Here is a 26,588-nt window from a genome sequence, read left to right as displayed (position 1 = left end):
TAAACAATGGGCTAAGTTAATAGCATGCAGCCCTCCCCCCGGAAATTGTTGGGGATTAAGTCATCCTCAAAGACATAGTTATTGAATTTTTCGACTATGCTGAACAAAATGGCTATCTCAAAATTTTGATTCGGTGACTTTGGGGAAAAATGATCGTGGGAGGGGGCTTAGAAGCTCTCCAATTTTTTTTGTCATCTGGAAAGGGCACTAGAACTTTTAATTTCCGTTTGAATGAGCCCATTTGTGATATTCTAGGACAACTGGGTCAATACGATCACCCTTGTGAAAAAAAATAAATAAACACTCATCCGTGATCTTTCTTTTGGTAAGAAATATGGAACTCCACATTTTTGCAGATAAGAGCTTGAAACCTCTACACTAGGATCCTCTATTAATCTGAATCTGATGATGTGATTTTCATTAAGATTCTTTGACTTTTAGGGGGTGTTCCCATCTTTTTTTCGAAAATAAGCTAAATATTCTCCGGCTTGTAACTTTTGATGGGAGCAACTAAACATGATGAAATTTTTATATTCAATATCAACACAAAAATCCGATTCTTTTGATGTATCTATTGGTTTCAAAGTCTGCTTTTTAGAGTTTCAGTACTATTTAGCCGGGTCGCTCCTTACTTACAGTTTATTACCATGAACTGTTTGATACCCTGTATTCAATAACTTAACATGTCTAGTTCATCTTTGAACATTAATAGAATGTATCAAGCAGGTACGCTTAATAGATCAAAAGTCAATAGCAGTGGGATGCTTGTGCGCTCTCATGTGGAAAGGATTGGAAAGACACGTTCCGTTTAATCACTCTAGAAAGGGGGCAGGGAATTATCCGTATGGAGAGTAGATTACTTCGTAGAATCTATTTCCCGAATCGAAATATTATGAAGGCTTTCTTAGTCCAGGGATTTAGCGCACACTACCATTTGGGGAAATCTCTTTCGAATCCTAATGCGGACAGACAAATAAATATAAAGGTTCCCTGAGAAAAAACGCCTTGAAAGAAAACGAAATCTCGAGGAAAATGAAATCCTGAAGAAAAAATGTCTTAAAGTATTACGTAGCACCCCGCATGTGTACCGTCCCGCTATTGGTTGCTAGGGCCCGGTTCAGTTGGATGTTAGAAACCCGGCAGAATTGCTCGCTATGGTCTTGCTAGAATTGTATGCTAGGCCCCCCCGTTGGAATTACCTGCCAGGGCTCCTGTTTGAAATTGCTGCTAGGACCCCCGGTGGAACTGAATGTTAGGGCCTCGGTGGAATTTCTCGCTAGGGCCCCGCTGGAATCGGATGCTAGGACCTTCGTGGGAATCGATTGCTAGGGGCCCGGTAAAATTGGACGCTAGGTCCCTCCCACTGGGATTGGTTGCTAGGGCACCCGGTGGAATTGCTCGCTAGGGGCCCCGTTGTAAATGGTTGCTAGGGTACTGGTGGAGTTGGATACTAGGTGCCCCACCGCTGGAATTGGTTCCTAGGGGTCCGGTGAAATTGTTCCCTAAGGCCCCTGGTGGAATTGGACGCTAAGGCCCCCGGTGATATTGGAGGCTAGGTCCCCCTGGTGGGATTGGTTGCCAGTGCCCCAGCGGAATCGCTCGCTAGGGACCCCGTTGGAATTGGTTGCACAGTATCCTTGAGAGTTTGAAGATAAAATTACGATTGTTTGTGAAATATTGTCCTATATAAAAAAGTTCGTGATAACAAACTGTAGTAAGGAGCGACCCGGCTCAATAGTAAACGAAACTCTAAAAAAAGGAATTTTGATACTAAGAAATACATCAAAAGAATTGTATTCTTATGCTGATTTTAAATATATAAGTTTCATCAAATTTAGTCTTTGTCATCAAAAGTTACAAGCCTGAGAAAAGTTTCCTTATTTTGGAAAATAGGGGGAAACACCCTCTTAAAGTCTCATAATCTTAACGAAAATCACACCATCGCATTTAGCGTATCGGAGAACCCTACTGTAAAAGTTTCAAGCTCCTATCTACAAAAATGTGGAACTTCGTATTTTTTTGCCAGAAGACCGATCACGGGTGCGTGTTTATTTGTTTTTTTTTTTCCCAGGGGTCATTGTATCGACCGAGTGGTCCTAGAATGTCGCAAGAGGGATCATTCTAACGGAAATGAAAAGTTCTAGTGCCCTTTTTAAGTGACCAAAAACATTGGAGGGCACCTAAGCACCCTCCCACGCTCATTTTTTCCCAAAGTCAACGGATCAAAATTTTGAGATAGCTATTTTGTTCAGCATAGTCGAAAATCATAATAAATATGTTTTTGGGATGACTTTCTCCCCCACAGTCCCCAGGAGCTGCAAGTTACAAACTTTTACCAGTGTTTATATACAGTAATGGTTATTGGGAAGTGTACAGACGTTTTTCAGGGAGATTATTGGGGAGGGGGCAATGTGAGAGGATCTTTCTTTGGAGGGATATGTAATGGGGGAAGAGAAATTCAATGAAGGGGGCGCAGGATTTTCAAGCATTATTATAAAAAACAATGAAAAAATAAATATGAAAAAAAATTTCAACTGAAAGTAAGGAGTAGCATTAAAACTTAAAACGAACAGAGATTATTACGCATATGAGGGGGTCATCTCCTTCTAAATACCTCGCTCTTTACGCTGAAGTATTTTTAGCTATTTCAACTATTTATTTTACGGCCAAAATTTTAGTTTTAGTGTAAAGAGTGACGTATTAGCAAGGGGACAAAACCCCTCATATACAAAATAAAAATGTAAAAGTTCGTTACATAAGTTAATTCTTAAGTTGCGTATATTTTTTTACTCGAAACATTAAAACCTTCGGAAGAGTTAAAACCTTCCGGGGTTTTATTTGGCAACTGGTCGCCAGAAGAAGAAATCGAACTTTCTTATGATGACAGTAAGCAGAGGTAAAGTTAACTGAAGTCCAATCAATCAATCAATCTATCAATCTGTTTATTCAACAAATAAATTACAACAAAAACAATTCAACTTAGAATAAGTAAGGCTCTATGGCCAGGAAGAAAAACAAGGGAGAAACAAAAATGAAACAAAAACAAACAACAAAAATCACATTACCTAAACTCTGGTAGATATTGTATTAAAAATTTGGGTAAAGATATAAAATAGTGGATTTCAGAAAGAGACACGCTTAATTAAAAAGAGAGACATTCTTAGATTATTAATTTAGTGCTCATATTTTGGTTTTGTTCGCGGTTTGACAATTCATCCCCAGCCAACTTCTAATCGTCTCATACAACCCTAGGCTATACAAACAAAACTACCCCCTCCCACAAAAAAGTGATGCGATTTTTACATTATAAAATGGGTTTTGAGTTGGGGGGGGGTAAAAAGAATGAATGTATCGCCCACTGCGGACACATAAGGTAAATTAAGACACCAAAGACGCCTTAAGTTTCAAGCCATCGGCACACCCCGCTTTGCTGCGCCCTGGATGGATAGGGCATATTTTTGTAGAATATTTATTTGATGGCCATGTCAAAACTTTTTAAAGCTACTGGGGAGGAGATCTGATATATCCTTTTTTCTGAAAGTAGAGTATATGAAAGCACTGATTGCTAAAGTGAACGGTACTAACAAATTGAAATAGCTCCATTGTTTTAAAGTCATTCCAGGAATTAAAATCTGTTACTTATTACTTTACGCTGCCAAGAACCCCCAATCATGCTGTGACTTTTTAGACAGCAATACCTGGTACAACATAAAAGAGTTAATTACCATCAAAACGAGATCCCATATTGTCTTTGGCGGTATTGCACATGCTGATTTTATACTTGTCGTTTATAGTGTACCCATAATCTCCCATCATTTTGCATCATTTAATTTCCTGTAGACCCAGGATAGGGGTCGAAAAGGCCACCTGGCGGTACTCTTTTTATTAATAATTACTCTTCAACCAAAGTGGTAGTGAAGTAGTTCGAATTACATACGAGGGTGGTCCCTATTAATAATAATAATGATAAAGAAGCAGATTGTTTATTTTGGAAGTACTTTGTCGGGCTCTAGTGTGAATGCTTTTGTTATTTTACGACAGCTGGTGCTAAGTTATTTTTTAAATCTACACAAGTTTCCTGTAGTCGAATAAGAGGATTAATAATGAATGTATACATTCCAGGGTGTAACTAAATTCCATATCAGGACTGAACTCTAACCAGAGCTGCCAACCCGACCCATTTAGAACAGGCGAGTCAATTGAAGGGAGAGGTGCAATTGCTCCTTCGATTTTTTTTTGTCTCCCATATATACGCAAATGTTTTCTTTTGTTATTGTTTTCAATAAAAAATTCCTCATTTTCGGGATTGGAAACTCTACAGTCAAAAGAATTGGCTAGAATTATTTATTCTAATATTATTTTTCTCGTGTTCAATTTTTCCTCCTGCTTTGTCATTTATTTTCAAATGCAATATATGCAAGATTCCCTGTTCAATGAAAACATGAGTTGTAAGCATTTTGACTTGCTGTAAATCAGTCCCTGGCTTTAAACGAAATAAGTGAAATGAAGACATAGCTTAGCGTGTTTAAATTAGTTATTGTTTCCGTAGTTTGGTCATTTTGGCATGACCTGACATCTACTTTCTTCTTCTTTTCTAGGTCCAGTGGTAATTCTGGTCCAATTAAGGGAAGAATCATTACATAACCGACTGATGCTCACAGAGTACGGGCTTGTATTTGAGTTTTGAGAATCCAGGGGGACATTATCTCCAGAATCGTTAAATAACCATTTGAAATCCAGACATTCCGGGCTTAGATTTAATTATTGAAAATTCAGGGGACAATTCTGGAGACATAATCTCGAGAATTGCTGCATAGTGTTTTATGTTTGAAGAGTAGCCTACACACTTTTTTTGCAATTTTTGAGATTTCAGGGGGGATGTTATCTCCAGAATTGTAATATTGCAATTTGATGCTCAAAGAGCATGTGTTTATATTTAGTTTTTGGGAATTCAGGGGATATATTCTCCAGAGCTCCGGAATCCAGAATCGTCATATGTTCGACGAGCATGCGTTTTTATTTGCTGTTTGAGAATTCAAGGGGCCATAATCGCCAGAATCATCATGTAGCTAACTAATGTTCGAAGAATACACCCTTACACTTGCTTTTTAAGGTTTTAGGTGGTTGTTGCAACCTGGATTTGAAGAAGTTCTTGTAAAAGAAATTAAATCCTTTCCTCGGATGCCTCTGCGATTTTTACGGGAAGTTATTGACAGCAAAGGAAAACAAGGAGCTAGATAGTTGCGACAATTAGTCTATACTTTGCTTGTTACCTATAAATAGTTCTAAGGTTAAACTGGCTGCAAAATCAATACATTGTTTCCTATAAATTAAAAGATACGCGAAACGTACTTCAGCTGGCTCTAAAGTTAGTGCAATTTTCACGCTAGATGGAAAGAATAATTTCTTAGACCATACTGCTTCTCCATTTACGAGAAATTACTTGTTATTCTCGCTTAATTTCTCGTTCGCTAAATAGACAAGATTATTGCAACGGTAAAGGCGCTATACCCCCCAAGCACCAATAATAAAGGGATAGACAAAAAAAGTTCTTGGAATCAAGAGGCATTAAACATAAATTTCTGCCTCTCACTCCTTTCCAGTAAAGTCCTCCTATACTTGTCTGAAGGCTCATTAAGAGTTGGGATATTTGGTTATGAAAGTGCAATCTTTGAGGAATCCTCCCCATCTTTCTGCAAAATGACTCACCGCCCCTGCTTCATAATAGCTGATGCGCACTCACATGTCATTATATATAATTTTAAGAAATACGAAGTGAATCAGTTTAGTTATGAAGAATTTAAATTAATGTCAAAAACAGTTTTCTGCAATGAGAAGAGAGAAATCAGCCCGCAGCACCTTTATTCCAGCTTGGTCTATAAGAGGAAACGGGATGACGGAAATATATGGCATAAAATCAAGTAAAAAAAGTTCAGTTAAAAAAATGTTTTCATTTGTTTGTATAAATAACTTTATGGTTTCGACAGGTAATGCTAAATGTTGTTAGTTCTAGCAGACGAACTTAAGGCTCCCCCTCATCAGGTCCACTACCCGATATTCTTTTCAAGCACGTAGGCGTGATTTAATTTCAGGGTGGGATACAAAAAGTTCAGGAGGGCTCAACAATAAAATAAAATGTACATGATGACTTGAAGAAAAGTGCATGGCAAATCAAGAAACTTTACTTGTTTTTTTTTTTTTTTTGGGGGGGGGGTTTATGCTATTATTTCATATTTTTGGATTTCTTGAGAAAATGACATAACTGAAGCAGATATTGAAGAATAAAACCAAAGGAAAGCAGAGAGATAAAATATGGTGGCTATATGATACCTCGTTACAACTTCCAGTGCACATGCTGACATTAAAGACTTTAGGCGATATGACCCAATCAGACCATCCTATTTCATCTATGTTGACAGCAATTTTCTGAAGTCCACATGGCCTAGGTTTGGTGTTAAATGATGGCAACGAAGAGTCTGGGATACTATTCCCAATCTGAAATATATTTGAGGATTTGTTTTTAATAGAAATATACTATATAAATTTTGTAAATGTTTTAGTGAGCGGGATAAGCAATGGGAAAGGATGAAAAAGAATAAAATGTAACCCCAGTCCCCTGAAGCTGAAAAATTATTTCTTTTAGTTTTACAGACGAAAATTCTTCATCCTAGCCAAGTGGATTGTAAGCTGGATTTTGGAATTCTTTGACCAAAGGGCGAGGGTTCTATTCCTGGTGTGACCAGTTATTTGGTTTGGGACAGGGTCAATGGCACGACTCGGTAAGCTCAGCCAGAGTCGAACCACCTCTAAATGGGTACCTACAGAAATCTGGGGAAGGTAAGCAGGAAGGGCCTTGAGACAGAGATCAGCACCACCGGTTTAGACTTTAGGGGTCTAGTGCCGTATCCTTTACCTTAATTCTTTTACAACAATTCTCTACAAGTGAAGTATTTTGTATTAAAAATACAGTTTATGTATTTTTACCTTCCTTTTAATTAATTTGTAATGCAGTGATTACAGATCAGTAACATAAAGCAAAAATCTATGTAGATGATATTTAGGTGTTTTTTTTTTCGATCCTAAGCACTTATACACTGTTGCTAAATAAAACTTAGAGAAAATAGCTAAACGAAATAGCGGAATTAAGTCTCCCTTCCCTCCCTGGATTGAGTGTGGTTTATTTTTGTTCGTTTTTACTTATATTTATAAGAATAAGTCATCAAATAAAATCCCCAAATTGTGGTTAACAAGCTCCCCGCCCTTTTTAGCCCAGGATTCACCACAGGCACAATAGCCATCTATACAGAAATGTATTTAAAAGAGATCTGTGAGAAATGTCGGTGTGTTATTTTGCTGTGCACCAGCAATACGATTGTTACACCGTTGATAAGTTAGTACAAAGTTAAGGTAAACTTATCAAGGTATATTGTACAGCCTTTTCAGGCCTTGCTTCCAAGTTTTTTGAAACTATATTTTTTAGATGATTTTTTAATTTTTGTTACAAAGCTACAGGGTTGCCACCAGGTGAAAAACATCACTAGATTTTAGTGATTTTTGGTTAATTTAGTGATTTTCTTCAATAATCTATTGATTTAGTGATTTTTTGTTTAGGCAGTGTAGAAAATCACTAGAAATAGTGACAAATTACTAGGAGTGGCAACCCTGCACAACTAGTATCCATGTTTCAACTCACCATATTGCTTCCTTTAAGCCACGAAGCAGGAAGTGTTATCCGATCCTTATTGCCTTTGAATTTTCTTGGTTTCTTATAGCCTCTCGGATACGGGATGTATTTTGATCCTTTTCTACTCTTGTTTTTGTGCTTTTTTGAAGGCCGACTTTTCATAATGAATTTATTTGAAAAAATGTCAAACTTTTTCGGATCAACAATTTCATTTGATCGAGATTCTGCTGATTCATATACAGGTAACCCAATGATATTGTTATCAATCTCATTATTGTGTATTGATCTCCGGTGTCGAATGGGACGTTTTTCTGCGCTATCTTGTTCTTTAGAAAAAACAACTACAAATGGCTCCATCTTTAAAAGTATTTCAATGTGGTTCTCAAATGCCGCAGAAATGATGAGTAATTGCCGTTGGTCACCTTTCAAAATTAGATTAACTGCGTGCGTAACGTCTCTATGAGTTAATTTGTCGCCAGAATTTGTAATCTTTAAACTTTGTAAGTCCTTAGAATGGTGAAAAGCATCCTTAATGAAGACAATTATTTCATCCTCATGCATAACGTTGTTATCCTGGAAATATATGTTTGCAGACAAGATCTCCTCATTGAGAGTGGCTAATGAAGAAATATCAAAAACAAGAACATGCTTTCCGTGATACAAATCTAAAAGAAAGAAAAAATAGATACTAAAAATTGAAAAAGTTCATTTTAAAGTTAACAACAGAGCTTAATATAGATTTTATATATTACTTCCGAATAAGTGAAATTAGTGGGTGCTTCTGATTAGAAAAATACAAATCTCTAAGAGAATGAAAAAATGTATTTAAAAACTGTTTAGAATGTTTTAGAACTTTTGTTTTTTTGGAAAATAGCATCTCCAAAAATTTTGCTAATAATACTGTCTTTAACAAATGTTTATAGCCATCATGAACTTAAAATTAAACTAGAATTTTTAGGAGGTTTATTAGAACAATAAGAAACTTTTTTAAGTTACTAAAAAGCTCTGGCGTAAAGGGCAAGGTGTTGAGAGGGGAGAACCCCCTTATATACATAACAATTTCTGTTCATTTTACGTTTTAACGTTACTTCTTACTTTCAGCTGAAAAAAAATTGTTTTATTGTATAAAAACAAGAAAAAAAAAATAATAAAAAATAAATTGAATTTTTTATTTAATAGGTAAGTGTAGCTATCCACTTTTCTCTGGTACTCATTGTTCCAGTTCGGAATTGATCATTTACCGCAAGTCAGGGGCATTGAAATAGTAAACAATGTAAAATATTTAAATAAATGCAAAATTTTAGATTTTTTTTTATGTTAAGATGGTAGAATAGCATCCAAAAAAGGCAAATTAATTAATAATTTTAGTCTTCAAGCATAAGTTTCTTCAAACATAAGTTGATCTTCAAGTATAAAGTCTACCGACATTGATGGATAGAACTGCTATAGAATACGGTAATTTCATAAAAATTGGATTCAGAATATTCCTAATGGCATAACATTTTACAGTTTATACCCATTTTGGGTCGTCACATGAGGGGCTATGGCCTCTTGTTACCCTTTTGCTAGAATCCCTGTAGCCTGCTCTTATTTTCTCCGGTTAAATTTTGCCCTCAGATTCCTTATAAATCTTGCGCTTGTAGAGAGACTGGCAAAGTTACGCTTTTTTAGCGCTTCAAGTGCTTGTAAAAGCTCTTTGGAACGTCCGCTCGACATATTTCTCGTCACCATTGGATTTCCCGTGCTTTAATCTATATCTCCACCAATTTCGGTGCCTTTTGTCTGAACTGCAACATTCTAGTGATATTTTTCGGTTAATTATTCAGTTGAATTTTCTCGAACTGCTAAACCATCATACAGAAATAAATCAAATGTGAGCATAAATATATTTTTAAGGCCAGTTGCGAGGCTACCAGACCAGTCCCTTTAAACCTGGTTTAATTTTAACAATTCTGTGTAAACTTGAGATTATTAAGAAGAAAAATTAAACGATAAAACAAAACGATTCTAATCTATTTAAATCATACGTGAGCATAGGCATGTTTTTAAGGTATGATTTGCTACCATTCCGGTCCCTTTAAATCTGGTGTACATTTAAACGACACTGTTGGAAAAAAAAACATTAGAGAATTAAAATTAAACGATGAAATAAAACGACTCTATTCCATTTACAAGCGAATTCGGTATTTGTTATCTACAATTGAAGCTGAGTTTTGTCAAAATCAGCCATTTCTTTACCGAGAAGTTTGAAAATGCAAAAGTGTTTCCAGGAGAAGGAACTTAGACTGTTTCAGAATTGAGCGCCTAGACCTCAGTGAGGTCAAAATAAACGACTTACTTGACCTTGCAAAAACCAAGGGGTAATAAACCCCCCTTCACACCTCTCCCTTGGAGCCATCCCTGATTATCATAGGCAACACAATAGCCCTGCCTACGTAAAGAGCGATGTGGGCACAATGTATTATTTATTGAATCTATTTTTTTTTTTACCAGGACACTTCGTATCAAAGGAGTTGTCGTAGAAACTTCGAAAAGGGCTCATTCGATTGGAAGTTGGAAGGGCTTGTTCCCTTTTAAATAGTTGAAAGTGATTGGAGGGCAACTAACGCCCCTGCCATGTCCACCATTTCCCTAAACACATCCAATCAAAATTTTGAGATTGCCATTTTGTTCAACATAGTTGAAGAAACCGGAAATTATCTCTTTCAGAATGGCATCGCCCCCAGAGCCCTCAGGGCAAGGGTTGTAAGTTATGCCCTGGGGGTTGGATTAGTAATCAGAAGTTCTAGTTCCCTTTTTAGGATTCAGAGTGACTGGAGGGTGGATACCCCCCCACCTCGTATTTTCCCGAAATGTATCTGATAGAAATTTTAAGATGGTCATTTGTTGTCGTAGAAGCTTCAAAAAGAGGTGATTCGATCGGAAATTGAAATGGCTTGTGTCATTTTTAACAGTCAAGTTGTTTGGAGGGCAACTAACCCCCGTCTCACATCCACCATTTCCCGTAACAATTCCAATTAAAATTTTTAGGCAGACATTTTGTTCAACGTAATTGAAAGGTCCAGAAATGATGTCTTTTAGGATACCCCCCCCACTCAACAGCCCTCAGGGCAAGGGCTGTATGTTATGCCCTGGGGGCATATAAGGTTTTATAGGCAGCGCAATAGCGCTGACTAAGTAAAGAGCGATGTGTGCACAATGTATTATTTTTGTTTTAGAAATTTCGAAAAGGGTTAGTTCATTTGGAAATTGAAACGGCTAGCGCCTTTTTAATAGTGAAAAATGAGTGGAGGGCAACTAACTCCTCTCTCACACTTACACATCCAATCAAAATTTTGAAATAGTTTTTTTTTCAACTTAGTTGAAAAGTCTGAAAATTATGTATTTAGGATAACAAACCCCACACAGCCCTCGGGGCAAGGGTTGTAAGCTATGCCCTGGGGGCATATAAGATTTATATAAAAAGAGTGATCGTATAAACTTTAGAGGGGACTCATTGAATTGGTGATTAGAAGTTCTAGTGCCTCATATAACATTCAGTGGTCGGAAGGTAGATACACCCTCCCCCCGGGGTATTTTCCCAAAGTACATCTGATGGAAATCTTGAGATGACCATTTGTTGCTGTAGAAACTTCAAAAAAGGCTTATTCAATTGGAAATTGAAGGGGCTAGTGCCCCTTTTAATAGTTGAAAATGATTTGAGGGCAACTAATACCTCTCCCACGCCCACCATTTCCACAGACATTTCCAATCAAAATTTTCAGATTGCCATATTGTTCAGCATAGTTACAAGGTCCGGGAATTATTTCTTTGAGGATGAAAACCCTCCCCCCCACAGCCCTCAGGGCAAGGGTTGTAAGTTATGCCCTGGGGGGCATATATGGTTTTGGGTGGTCGTATAAACTTTGGAGGGGGCTCTTTGGATTCTTAATCATATTTTCTAATACACTTTTTAAGATTCAAAGTAACCGGAGGGTGGATATCCCCTACAGCTCATGTTTTTCCGTATTACATCTGATAGAAATTTTGAGATGGCCATTTGTTGTCGTAAAAACTTCGAAAAATGCTAAATCGATTGAATACTTAAAGGACCTTTTAAATTTCATTTAAAGTCAAAAGTGATTGGAGGGCAACAAGCCCTCCAATCACTGTTCTTATTTCTTTTTTACGAGTCAAAGTGAGCGGGAACAGCCCGCCCCTTACATCATATTTTCCACAAATGCATACGATAACATTTTTTAGATAGACATTTGTTAAAAATCAACCAAAGATCACATAATAAGGCTTTTGGGGTTGATAAAATCTGCCAAAGTCTGGGGCTAAGGGTTGTAGGTTATGCCCCAGGGGCATATAATGTTTTAATCGAAGCGGTGGTCGTGTGAACTTGAAATGTATAGTTCTAGTTCTCTTTTAAGATTCAAACATGACGGAGAGCAACTAACCCCCTCCCTGACATCCTTGTTTCATAAAATACATTCAATTGAAATTGTAAGATAGCCAATTTATTACCAATAGCTCAAAAATCATATAACAATGTCTTTAGGGTGGACTCAATCTCCAGAGCCCATGGGCAAAGATTGAAAGTCATACCCAGCAGCCATGGTGCATATAATGTGCTTATGGAACGGGTGCTCGTATAAGCTTTGGATCGGATGGAGCTCACTTGATTAGAGGTTTGAAGTTTTAGAGCCCTTTTTAAGGGTCAAAAATGAATGGAGGGCAATCAACTCCTCCACGCCTATCATTCCTCAAAACATATCTGATCGAAATTTTAAGAGATCTATTTTTTTCAGCTTTGTTGAAAGGTTCAGTAATTGTGTCTTTGGGGATGTTAACTTCCCCACATTCCTCAGGGCAAGGGCTGTAAACTAGGCAATTCGTTCATTGTTTATACACTGTATATGTTATCGAGAAAGGCATGCATATTTGAACTTTACTTTCCAGGAAGACGAAGGGCATTCAGGTGTGCCTTTCAGAGAATGTTCAATGGAGTGTCGAACTAAATTAAAACATATTATGTGTACAAAGACTGTCAAAAGGGCGTAACACGGGAATAACTGAGTATATTAATTTAGAGAATTAAAGAAATGATAAGGGATATGATAAAAACAACAACCTACCACCACTACTACTACCAGACTACTCTATTTACAGTACTGACGGGAAATTCAAGCTAAGTTAAAAAACGCTATGTTCATAAAAATTGTCAAAATAGCGTATCTCAAGAACTGATTTGGTTAGTAAGTTGGAACTTTCAGAGAATGCATAAAAGGGAAGATCATCTCACCAAAAGGGAATATGTGCACACTACTGCTAATACTTATGTTACTGCTGCATTTACTACTACTACCACTTCTATTGATACTGCTTGTAAGGCTAAGAGCATTGAGAGGAAAAATTGATAACATACAAGTTATCAAAACGCAAAATCAGCAATGTCATAACAACGAATAATTGTATGAAGTTGAAACTTCTAGGATTTGATGAGAAGGATATTCTACTGATCAAAAGGCAATATGTTAATACTATTACTGATAATATCAATACTACTGCTGTGACTACTATTACAACTATGCCTAAGGGTATGAAGGTGAAATTTTCAAAGAATTTTGAGGGAGGAAGATGAACTGAATCACAACAGGCCGTCTGTATGCAGGTAGTCAAAAGGATGTAGCAGCAATACCTTAGGAACAGTTTGGGTGTGAAGTTGAAACTAACAGGGCCTGTTGTGTGGGATGTTGGACTAACCAAAAGAAAATATTCTCATCTTAATGCTACTGCTTCTACTCATGCTACTACTACTGCTACTATTATTACTGCTTTTATTACTACTGCTGCCACTAAAGTTTAAGCTACTCAGTTAATTCTACTGCTAATACAACTTCTGCTGCTATTAAAGATGAGGATATTAAGGTGAAAAATTTGCAATATACAGAAACTAAATCGGAATAACTCGAAATATACTATGTCCACACAGGTTGTCTAGCGGATGCATCAGAAATGATTGATGGTATTAAGCTGAAGTTTTCAGCGTGTGTTGAAGGGGTGTTATTGAAGAAACCAAAGGTCGTTTGCGAATACTGCTACTAACACTGCTACATCTATTACTAATGCGCAATCTAAGGGTATTAAGGTGAAACTGTGAGCATATGGACTTTCAGAAGGTGACAAAGCAATATCTGAAAACAAACTATATTGTTAAATTAGACCCTTAAGGGTAAGTTTTGGGGGATCTTGATCTAGCCAGAAGGCTCTTAGTGTATACTTTTAATACTACTACTACAGTTAGGCTACTGTAACTAATGACACTAAGGGTATTTAGGTGAAACTTTTAGGGAATGTTTAGGAGCAGCTTCAGTCAACCAAAAAACTGTATGAATGTAGGTTTTAAAAGGGGTATATAAGCAATATCACTAGGCAGCACCACTCTATAATAGCTAGAAATATAGTTCAAAATTTTAAATGAGCTAGTTCGATCCAAAATTAAAAGTTCTGGTTATCTTTTTAAGAGTAGCCAGAGATTGAAGGACAAGCACCCTTTCTCTCACACCCATTCATTTTGCAAACGCATCCAGTCAAAATTTATAGACAGCCATTTTGTTAAGCATAGTAAAACGGTTCAGCAACTATGTCTTTAGTGATGTTGGGTATACCAACTGACCACAATCATGCAATTGGCCATTATATTTTAAAACTAAATGTTGCTCTAAACCAAATTAAAAGGCATTGTGTTTATGGTTGCCAAGAATACACCTCATCCATGTATCGAGAACGACTGGGAGCATTAGGTTTAAGCTTTTGGGGCTAATATTATTACTACTTCTGCTTTTACAATTTTAAATAAATAAAAAGAGTTTAAGTTTGTCAAGTTTGTCAAAGGGCATAGATAGAATCTTTATGGAATTATATCGTTTTATTTTTCAGGTCTACTTCAGGAGTTATAAATTAAATTAAAAAATACAGTTTGTGTCAGGATTTAAAATTGTTGGAAAAGTTTCTTCAACATACAAATAGCTACCCTAACTGCGGATTCTTATAGAAAAAAAATTGAAAAGATATAAAATATTATTTTTTTTTTCATGAGAAAGACTATTTCAATAAAAAAGAACAGAAATTAATTTAAAAAACGTTTCCTGAAAACACGTTTTTCCAAAAAACTAAATAGCTCCATTAAGCAAAAAATAACCGGAAATAAAGTCATAGAACCTTCCAAACAATAAATAAATGAAACTCGAAACGAACAGAAATTACAATAAATAACCGAGCCAAACTAAAAACGAGCAAAAATTAACATTGCTACGGCTGATAACCCCCATGCCTTCTCAAGACCAGAATATAAATTGCGCTTTACTGAAAACAAAAAACATTTTAAATGTTTTCAATTTTTTACTTTCGTAAATAAGAAATATCAAAACTTTAAGGTATAAATATTAGTATATGTTAATTAAACTGACAAATGTCAATTACTACTTCTGCTCTTGCAATTTTAAATAAATAGAAATTGTGTAAGTATATCCTGGTTGTCAAAGAGCATGGATAGAATGTTTATGGTATGATACTGTTTTATTTTTCAAGTCTACTTCAGGAGTTACAAAATTAAATTAGAAATACTGTTTGTGTCAGGATTTAAAATCGTTGAAAAACTTTCTCCAACGTACAAATAGTCACCCTAATTATGGATTCTTATACAAAAAAAAAAACAAAAAAAAAACAGAAAAGATATAAAATATCATTTTTTTATGATGCCAATAAAAAAACAAACGGAAATTAATTTAAAAACTTTTCCACAAAACAAGTTTTTCAAAAAAGTATTAAGCAAAAAATTACCGGAAATGAAGTCAACTTATGTTTACTAAAAACAAAAAAATGTTTTAAATGTTTTCAATTTTTTACTTTTATAAATAAGAAATTATCAAAACTTAATGGAATAAATATTAGTATATGTCAATTAAACTGACAATTCCACGGTCATTTTTTTTTTCAGTAAAGCACAAATTATGTTCTAGCCTTGAGAAGGCATGGGGGTTATCAGGCGTACTAATGTTAATTTTTGCTCGTTTTGAGTTTGACTCGGCTATTTACTGTAATTTCTGTTCGTTTCGAGTTCCATTTATTTATTGATAGTGATTTGTGGTAGTTCTACGCTTGCAAAATTTCTTGACTTTGTTTCCGCTCATTTTTGGCTTAATAGAGCTCTTTACTTTTCTTTGAAAAACTTGTTTTGTGGAAATGGTTCTTTAAATTAATAACACAAAAAAAATCATACATTAGAAGTTCGGTAGATAGTATAAAAGGGATACCCTTAACAAATCAAGTCATCTTAATAACATTTTGATGTAAGTTTAATTGATTGTTAAAAAAAAACAAGGCAGACGTTTTTTACATGCCACTTGTAAATCAGCCCATTATCTTTGAGGTGTAGGTAAGCTTAGGATAGACCGGCATTCTTGAACTAATGGATTGTAACATAAGTCTGTTCAAAATGTCAAAAAATTAATGAACGATGCTCTTGAAAAGTTTGGGAATTTATTGCTGACCAAACATTTTATAAATATATTTGTCAAAACAGAGAGGCTAATGTCTAGGGGTGGGGCAAGCTAGCCAAAGAAAGACTAGGAATGAAATTAGCTAGAAAATAAATTTCTAATAGGAGGCTGAAATATCATCATAAACTACAAAAAAAGGATAATAATTTTTTTTAGATCGTTAATCAAAATCACGAAATAGGAGCCCAAATATGGCTTGATTAATTTAGTTTTTTGGCTTGGTCTCTTTAAAAAAAATCATGTTGGATGGTCATTTAATAATAATAAGAAAGAGCTAATATTCTGTCAGATTTGCGCAAATGTCTTTTACATATCGGGAAGATTGAAAAGGGACGAGAAAAAAAAAAAAATCAATTCATTTGGTACCGCATAGGTAACTACAAAAGAGGTTCAATTTTTACCATTTTGTACTATTATAAAACCCTTTATGTTATTAGACAGACAAAAAAGTTTTGTCAGCTCCGATTAATTACCTGGTCATTGTAATGGTAACGACTAAGCTTTTCAGTAACTGAATTTTTTTTAAACAGTTCGTGGTAACGAACTGTAAGTAGGGAGCTACCCGGCTCAATAGTACCCGAAACTCTAAAAAACATTTTTTTTTTAAACTGATTTTGATACCAATTTGATAAAATTGTAAAAGAATCCGCTTTTTATACTGATTTTAAAAATATAAATTTCGGTACTTGTGTATTATTCAAAACACACTCAATAAGTGAAGATAGAACAAACTCCTTTCGTGAAAGAAACTCCTATGCAGGTACATTTTATGAGAAAAACCGGTTTTCATAGCCACAAAGACAAAACTCAATTTAGTTTGCTACGCATAGTGATAGAAGATAGTGTCTGAACATGGATTTTGAAATCAAGATTTGGGATTTGCCAGAGACTGAAAGAGAGGCAATTACATTTTTCCAGGATAAGGGGTTGTTGCCCACAACAAAACAGTACGTCAATGGACACAAAATGACTTTATACTCTTACGAGAAGGAACATTACGAGAAGAAACGCATAGTGATAGAAGATAACTAACCAAACCTAACCTAACTTAGATTATTGAGTGTGTTACACAAGTACCTACTTGTGTAACACATACACAAGTACCTACCTGATTTTCGAATAAAGTAGGAAACACCCCCTAAAAGTCAAGTGATCTTAATGAAAATCACACCATCAGATTCAGCATATTAGAGAACCCTGCTGTACAGGCTACAAGATCCTATCTGCAAAAATGTGGACTTCTGTATTTTTTGTCAGAATAAAGATCAAGGATGCGTTTTTATTTGTTTTGTTTTTGTTTGTTCGTTTTCCCCTAGGATGATTTTTTTTGTTTGTTTTCCCCAGGGGTGATAGTGTCGAAAAGTAATCCTGGAATATCGGAAAGAGGCTCATTCGAACGTAAATTAAAAGTTATAGTGGTCATTTTAAGTGACCAAAGAAATTGGAGGGCAACTAGGCCACCACCCCCTCTACTTGCTTCTTCAGAATAGTCCGATCAAAATTTTGAGATAGCCATTTTGTTCATCATAGTTGAAAGGCACAATAACTATGTCTTTGGGCATAACATGACCCTCTCTTCCCCACAGCCCCAGGGGAAAGGTCTTCAAGTTACAAAATTCGCCCATTGCCTAAGTATAGGATTTGTTCTTGGGATTCATGCTTACATTTTCGGGTGATAGAGAGGGGGGGGGGGTAAATTTTCTCCTGTGGCTTTTTTCACGGGAGAATTATTTTTGCGGAGGGAAGTTTTCAGGGAGTGAACTTGTCAGGAGAAATTATGCACTGCGGCAATTTGCCAGAATTCTTATACAAATTCTTTTATAATATGTCTTGCTTTCTCTTTTCTGTCTCAATTTTACGCGCGGAGTGGTTAAGGTTAAGATTTCGGGTCGAATTTTAACCGAGATTAAATTGTCTAGAGGATATTTCCACGGTGAGGGGATTTCTCCGTGAAGGTGGATTCAGATTTCCCGGTATTATTTAAAAAACGATCAGAAATTAAATATAAAAAAAGCGTTTTCAACTGAAAGTAAGGAGCAACATTAAAACTTAAAACGAACAGAAATTATAACATATATGAAGGAGATTTCCCTCTCCTTAACACTTCGTTCTTTACGCTAAAGTTTGATTTTTGTCCCAATTCTTTAAGAATGACTCCTGAAACACAAGTACCGTCTCATTAGAACAATAAGACGCGTTTTTAAAAGTGCTAAAGAACTTTAGCCTAAAGAGCAAGGTGTTGAGGAGGGGGCGACCCCCTTCAGTTAATTTGCTTTATTATGCTGCTCTACTTTACATAAACTTTATTTACTTAACGACGTCAAAATACAAATTCCTTTGAAGCAAAGAAGAAGAAAAAAAAAACAAATGAAAATAATAAATCAAATAGGCAAGGAATACGAGGGTGGTGTCAACCATATCATATGAATGTAAAGTAAAGTTTTCACATTAATACGTGAATGATTAAAATACAAATTCCCGGAATTGAAATTTTGGCTTGGAATAATCAAATTCAATAAATACCTCATTCTTCTTTCAATCAAATTTTCGGATATTTTGTGTTTATTTTAACTAAGCCAAATTCAAATAGTTTTACTGTCCAGACTAAAACTTTATTTGGTTTAATTATATTTCTAAATCTTTCTTAAATAAATTTTTCTTGCATTATTTTGAATCCTCAGCGAATTATTGAGACTGTTCTTTGAGAGAAACATGCGGATATGAATATGGGCAGAGAATGTAGAGTTCAAATTTTAAGTAAGGAGTTTTTTCCAGAGGTAAATTTATTGGGCAAATTATATCAGTATCGTATCGGAACGATACCGATGTCTGTATTGGGCACCAAAAATGCATATCGGTTGGACTAATCGAGATACGTTTCGGACACCTGAACACTTTTGAATGTTTGTTTCTAAAGGGAGGAAGGAAATGATTTTCTAGTGGTTGCTAGACTAAAGAAAATAGTGTTACACACCATTTCCTGGATTCTTAAAATATATATACATAACTCTCATCATATGAGCGATATATATATATATATATATATATATATATATATATATATATATATATATATATATATATATATATATATATATATATATATATATATATATATATATATATATATATATATATATATATATATATATATATATATATATATATATGTGTGTGTGTGTGTGTGTGTGTATGTGTGTGTGTGTGTGTATGAGTATATCAAGGCCGGGAGATCTCCTTCCGAGGGGAAGGAGATTAGGAGGGTTAAATCCCCCCCCCTAAATGGTACGATCAACCCTCGAAACAGACTTGAATCTGTGATCTTACTTATGGCAAAAAAATACAACATTTCGCATTCAAACCTCTATAATAGTATAATGACTAAACCTCTAATATTATGTATAATGACTAAACCTCTGATATTATGAATCTGATTGTATATGTTTCATTAAGATCGCTTTTTTGGGGGGGGAGTCCCACCTTTTATAAAAATCAGGGACATTTTTTTAGGCTCGCAGGTTCGGATAGGTAGCGTTAAGCTTAATGAATTTACCTGTTTGGAATCGGCGTAAAAAGCCTATTCTTTTGATGTATTGACCGCTATCGAAATTCGTTTTACTTAGATTTCTGCTTGTTATTGGGCCTATTTCAATTTAATTTTGATTATATTGATTTTTAATTTGTTCCGGATTTGAGTGCATCTGTGGATGCTCAAGTGGGCTATATTAGACCTACTTATCAGGACTTGCCCATAAATTTGACATTTGCTGGAAGGTGTTTGTCTACTTAACTAGCCTTGACTTTCTGGCGTTGACATCATTAGATTGTTAACTCTACAATTAGATAATTAACTCTACAATGTTAAACTCTACAATTACTTATAGCGTTCATTTAGTTTGCGCCCGAATTTTATAGTTGATTCAAGAAAGAAAATACAGTGAGAAGAAGAAGTTGAAATTGATTTGCTAAATTTAAGCTGCTGGAAAACGATTTGAAGGACTTATGACTATTCAAGATTCGAGAAATTACGATTGCATAATGCTATACACTGCTCAGTGCTGAATGTCTTCCAATCTCCTCAAAGGGGTTGACGATAGGACTCTAAAGCGTCAAGCCGCAGCATTCTTTGATCTAGCAGTGTTGAGGTCCGCCAAGCAGTCTCTCTGTGAGAAATGTGCTCCCGGTCAGCCCAATGTTGAAAGCCACTCCGCTGATGCCACTACTGACGAAATACTTGAGAAATTCAAAGATTGCGACATGCGCAGTGTGGAAATTCCAGTCTATGTCATCATTCACTAGGAAGAAGTTCCTCTAGTTCCCGGTTCTGTTATTGCAGGGGATATACATATTGTTATGCACTCGCTGGCCGTTGTAGCTGAGAAAGTAGATTCCAGTCATTTCTCTCCATTAAAAGTTCCTTGAGAAATTCAAATATTGCGACATGCGCAGTGTGCAAATTCCAGTCTATGTCATCATTCACTAGGAAAAAGTTCCTTTAGTTCCCGGTTCTGTCATTACAGGGGATATACATATTGTTATGCACTCGCTGGCCGTTGTAGCTGATAATGTAGATTCCAGTCATTTCTCTCCATTTAAAGTTCCATCTGATTCGAGCAGTGACGAAAATGATTGTGTCGTAGTTCTCAAAATCTTACCATTAGGATGTGACAGCTCACTGAACCAGAAAATCACTCTTGACACCTTTTTCAAAAAAGCAGCTATTTGTAAAGTTTTCCCTTCCAAAGACAAACTGAGAGTGCACCTACGTACCGCTGAAGCTGCCCAGCAATTCTTTGATGAAGCAGCTGTATTATTCGAGCTTAGCACTCAGGCAAAAATTATCCCAAATGTATATCTTGGGCCTATCCGAAATTACCGTGCCGATCCAAGCAAACTGGATCGGTGAGTCCACCACAATCTTGCTCTCTAGAGTAAGACTTGCTCCGAAACTTGCTCTCTAGAGTAAGTTAGATCTCGAGAAGGCATTAAGAGCCGGCCTGACTGTCTACTATGAATTCTATCCTATTCTTGAGTACAAACGAGCACCTCACCAATGCTTCAGGTGTCAGAGCTTTAACTAATTTCTACAATTTGCGATAAGTCAGAGAAATGAACGAGGTGTAGTGGTGTCCATTCTTTACTTTGTTCGAACAGCCCTAAATGTACAAACTGTGGTAAGGACCACGTCAGTTTCAGTTTCAAGTGCCCTGTTTTGCAAAAAACAAAGAAGAACCAGAAACGCCAAGTCTAACTCCATCTCTCGCCCAGTTATCTATTATTTCGGTAAATATTGATGGCACCAAAGACAAGGACACAGTTAATTGATGATTTTTCAATTGAATATGACGTCATTTGTTTTAAGGATCACCACTTGACAAAGGACAGTCTAAATTTTCTTCAAAGATCCATCATCCACGATGTATTTTTTGCTGCAGCTAAGAAGACGACAGGGCGCCCCTCTGTTGGTCTGGTTGTATTTCGAAAAGGGCTTTGAAGACAAAAATGATCTCTTCTACGGATTAATTTAAAAAAAAAATCCGAAAGACAATTTTTTCAAAGAAAAGTAAAGAGCTTCATTAAGCCAAGGATGATTTGCGCTTTACTGAAAAGACAAACGACAGTGGATTGTCAGTTAAATTGATATATACTGACATTTCTTCGGTAAAGTTTTGGTAATTTTTCATTTATGAAAGTAAGAATGATGAAAACGTTTCAAACATATTTTGGTTTCATTAAAGCGCAAGTTACATTCTGATCTTGAAAAGGCATAGGGGTTATCAGCCCTACTCATGTTAATTTTTGCTCGTTTTGAGTTTGAGTCGGCGATTTCTGCTCGTTTTGAGTTTCATTGTATTATTGATAGTGATTTGTGGTAGTTTTACGCTTGGAAGATTATTTGACTTTATTTTTGCTCATTCTTTGCTTAATGGAGCTCTTTACTTTTCTTTCAAAAACTTGTCGTGTGGAAAAAAAATTAGATTAGTTTCTCTTTGTTTTTTATTGACATAGTCTTTTTCATGGATGGAAAAATATTGTATATCTTTTCAGTTTTATTCTATAAGAATCCGTAGTTATGTTGGAGAAACTTTTTCAACAATTTTTAATCCTGACACAAACAATATTTTTTAATTTAATTTTATAGCTTCTGAAGTTGACCTAAAAACTAAAACTTAACATCATTCCTAAAAGCTTCTATCTATGCTCTTTGACAACCTTGGTACACTTACACTCTTTTTGTGTATTTAAATTGTAAGAGCAGATGTAGTACCCAAAAGTTTCAAACTTATTACCCCCAGTCGTTCTCGATATATTGCTGAGGTGTCTTAGTAGCAATCATTTAAAACAGTGCCTTTTGATTTATTTTTAAAGCAGCATTTAGTTTTAAACCGTAATGGACCAATTGCATAATTGTGGGGAGGTTGACATGCCTAATATCCCCAAAGAAATAGTTGCTGGACTGTTCTACTATGTTGAACAAAATGGCTGTCTCAAAATTTTCACTGGATGCGATTGGAAAATGAATGGGCTTGAGAGAAGGGCTGCTTGCCCTCCATTCTCTCGTTACTTTTAAAAAGGGCACCAGACACTCGCGCTGTAATTGGAGTGCAAAGGGGAGGACTTCCCCCTTCATATATCTAGTAAAAACATTTTAAACAAGTAAAAACTAAGAGAAATTTTTTAAAATATATTTTATTTGCAGTAAAGTGCAAGTTATGTTCTGGTCTTGAGAGGGCATGGGGGTTATCAGCCCTACTCATGTTAATTTTTGCTCGTTTTGAGTTTGACTCGGCTATGTATTGTATGATTTTAACAAACAAAATACGTTCAAAAAGTTTTAGCTTTTTAACTTTAATAAATAAAAAATTATTAGAACTTTAAGGAATATATATCAATACACTAAACTGACAATCCACGGTCATTTTTTTCAGTAGAGTGCAAATTATGTTCTGTTCTTGAGAAGGTATGGGGGTTGTCAAAGACATAATTTCCAGAATTTTCAAATTCAATGAACACAATCTCAAAATTTTGATTAGGTGTGTTTTGGGAATTGATGGGCGAAGGGGGCGGGCTCGTTGCCCTCCGATTATTTTTGTCTAATAAAAAGGGCCCTAGCTCTTTCAATTTCCAATCGAATGAGCCTTTTTCGAAGTTTCTATGACAACAAATGGCCATCTTAAAATTTCTGTCAGGTAATACGGGAAAATACGAGGTTTGGAGGGGTGTGGGCTATCCACCCTCCCATCACTCTGAATATTAAAAACGGCACTAGAACTTCTTATTACCAATCCAAAGAGCCACCTTCGAACTTTATACGATTCCTTTCTATTAATCACCTAGACTATTAAAAACGTACTGGCCCTTTCAATTTCCAATCGAATAAACTGTTTTCAAAGCATAAACGACAACAAATCGCCATCTTAAAATATTCTATCAGATTCATTTTGGGAAAATACGAAGTGTGATGGGGGATATTCACCCTTCTATCACTCTGAGTCTTAAAAAGGGTACTAGAACTTCTGATTACGAACCCAATGACCCCCCTTCAAAATTTAGACGATCATCCTTTCTATGTCTACCTTATATGCCCCCAGAGCATAACTTACAACTCTTGCCCTAAGGGCTGTGGGGACTGCCATCCTCAAAGACAGAATTCCCCGACCTTTCAATTACGCTGAACAAAATGGCTATCTCAAAATTTTGGATTTTGTTGGGGATATGGTGGGCGTGAGAGAAGGGTTAGCTGTCCTCCAATCACACTGGCCCTATCAATTTTCAATCGAATGAGCTTTTTCGAAGGTTCTACGAAAACTAATGGCTATTTCAACGTTAAAATCAGACGCATTTCGGGAAAATATGAAACGTGTGTGTGTGGGGGGGTATCCACCCTCCGATCACTCTGAATCTGAATTCGACTGTTGAAAAGTGCATTAAGCCTTTAAATGTCCAATCAAATGAGCTCTTTTCGAAGTTTTTAAGACAACAAATGATTATCTCAAAATTTCTATCAGATGCACTTCGGGAAAATATGAAGTGTGGCGGGTATCCACCCTCCGATCATTCTGGATCTTAACAAGAGCGCTAGAACTTTTGATTACCAATCCAATGATCCCCCTCCAAAGCTTTTACGGTCACTCTTTATATATATATATATATATATATATATATATATATATATATATATATATATATATATATATATATATATATATATATATATATATATATATATATATATATATATATATATATATATATAATATATATATATATATATATATATATATATATATATATATATATATATATATATATTTATATATATACTAGCTGTTGGGGTGGCGCTTCGCGCCCCCCCAAGCCCCCCCGCGCGCGTAAGTCGTTACGCGCCATATTAGTTACGCGCCATTGTAGTTGTGTCCCTGTGTCCCACCTGTGAATATAGATAGATTTATATATGTGTTTCAAACTACGTAAAAATTGCGAATATACAACATTCTTGGCTTTCCCATTGTCTGTCCATATACAAAGCCGTATGTACTAATAATGACGTCATATGCAAACGCTCTTTTTACAAACAAACAAACATGCATACACACAACTCGTTTTTATATAGATAGATAGATAGATAGATACAATACAAATTAACTACGTAAAACTTGTGAATATACAACAGTCTTCGCTGTCCCATTGTCTGTGCGTATAAATAGATTGTCAGGTTTACCGACCCTCAAAGATGCAACATACAATTGTACATTGGTAAAGCAATCTGTATTAAGATCTATACCGCATTTTTCTAGTGATTGCCCTTGAGCTTTGTTGATGGTGGTTGCAAATGCTAATCGAATTGGGAATTGCAATCTTTTAAATTGAAAAAGCAGATCCGTTGGAATCATGGGAATGCGAGGAATAAGAACAGCCTCACCCTCATCAGGCCCTGTCAAGATTGTGGCATCTATTAGGTTTTCCATTGTTTTTTTTTTACGGCAAGTCGCGTGCCATTGCAAAGCTTTGGTGGGTTGATATTTCTTAAAAGTATTATTGGTACGCCTATTTTTAGTTGTAGCAGGTGTGGTGGACACCCTGAAGGATCTATGGAATTTAAAAATTCAGATGGATAATTAACCGCTTCATTTGTCCTTTCAACGTTGGGAGAAATTTCGCAACGTGCATTCAATTCAGAATTTCTATCACTGATGAAGTACAATTGTAAAAATTTATGATTCTCGCCTGAGAATGGTAGAAGGGACCCTGCTTTATGATAAATTTGCCCTTTTACTTTGAAAGTAGACATAAATTGATCTGGATTTTCGATTTGGGCTCCAAACGACGTCATTTGGAAACAAGAGTTGTATCGTCAAAAACGCTTAGATTCTGCCCCCCCACCAACTAGGTGTTGGGGTGGCACGAAGCGCCACCCCAACAGCTAGTATATATATATATATATATATATATATATATATATATATATATATATATATATATATATATATATATATATATATATATATATATATATATATATATATATATATATATATATATATATATATATATATACCTTGTATGCCCCCAGGGCATAACTTGTAACCCTTGCTCTGAGGGCTGTAGAAGGGTTGTCATCCAAAAAGACATAATATTCGGACCCTTCAGATATGTTGAATAAAATGGCTGTATCAAAATTTTGATTTGATGTTTTTGAGTAAATGATGTGCGTGTCAAAGGGGACAGTTGCCCTCCAATCACTTTCAACTGTTAAAAGAGCACTAGCCCTTTCAATTTGTAATCGAATGAGTTCTTTTCAAAGTTTCAACGACAACAAATGACAAATGATGTATCTCGGGAAAATACAAGCTGTTATATATATATATATATATATATATATATATATATATATATATATATATATATATATATATATATATATATATATATATATGAATCATGTGAAAGCTTCTAAAGCTGGATTTAGCTGGAAAATTTCATTACCTAATGTGTTAATACAACACCATCATTGTGTTTATTTAGTTAAGAAAGTTGTTGTCAATGAAATAACAGTTAAACATAATTAATTTGTAACTTCCTACATTTCCTTAGTCTTGCCGCCTAAAAGGCGCCCGATAAAAACTAACTTACGGCGCCTAGACCCAATCCAAAAGGGTCCCATGTTGACAGACTGTCAAACATGTCCTTATTTAAACGCAGAATCACTAGGTTAAAAATATGATTTTATCACTGCTTATTTACTGCAAAATCCCTATTCAAATAATGGACGCTTTCTATAGTTATTTATTTAATCATCGTGATTTTGAATTGGACGTGGTGAAATAAAAGGTACAATTCTTAAATGCGCACAAATA

The 26,588-nt window shown here is 35.5% G+C and overlaps 1 protein-coding gene across 2 annotated transcripts in view; it reads right to left on the bottom strand.

The window, feature by feature from the left end:
* Positions 1-26,588, bottom strand: part of LOC136032260 (bone morphogenetic protein 3-like) — a 54,184-nt gene that overhangs the window by 13,442 nt on the left and 14,154 nt on the right. The window contains exons 2-3 of one of the 2 annotated variants that reach the window (XM_065712507.1): positions 7,694-8,349; positions 6,331-6,495 (exon numbers count right to left, since the gene is read on the bottom strand). In XM_065712507.1, the coding sequence (XP_065568579.1) occupies positions 6,331-6,495; positions 7,694-8,349 (821 nt within the window). The remainder of the gene's footprint in view (positions 1-6,330; positions 6,496-7,693; positions 8,350-26,588) is intronic. The other variant, XM_065712508.1, reaches the window with a different exon arrangement.

The sequence above is a fragment of the Artemia franciscana genome, chromosome 10 (genome assembly GCF_032884065.1).
Source record: "Artemia franciscana chromosome 10, ASM3288406v1, whole genome shotgun sequence".
NCBI lineage: Eukaryota > Metazoa > Arthropoda > Branchiopoda > Anostraca > Artemiidae > Artemia > Artemia franciscana.
Note: the sequence above shows the minus strand (reverse complement) of the source record. Positions and strands in the feature narration are given on the sequence as shown.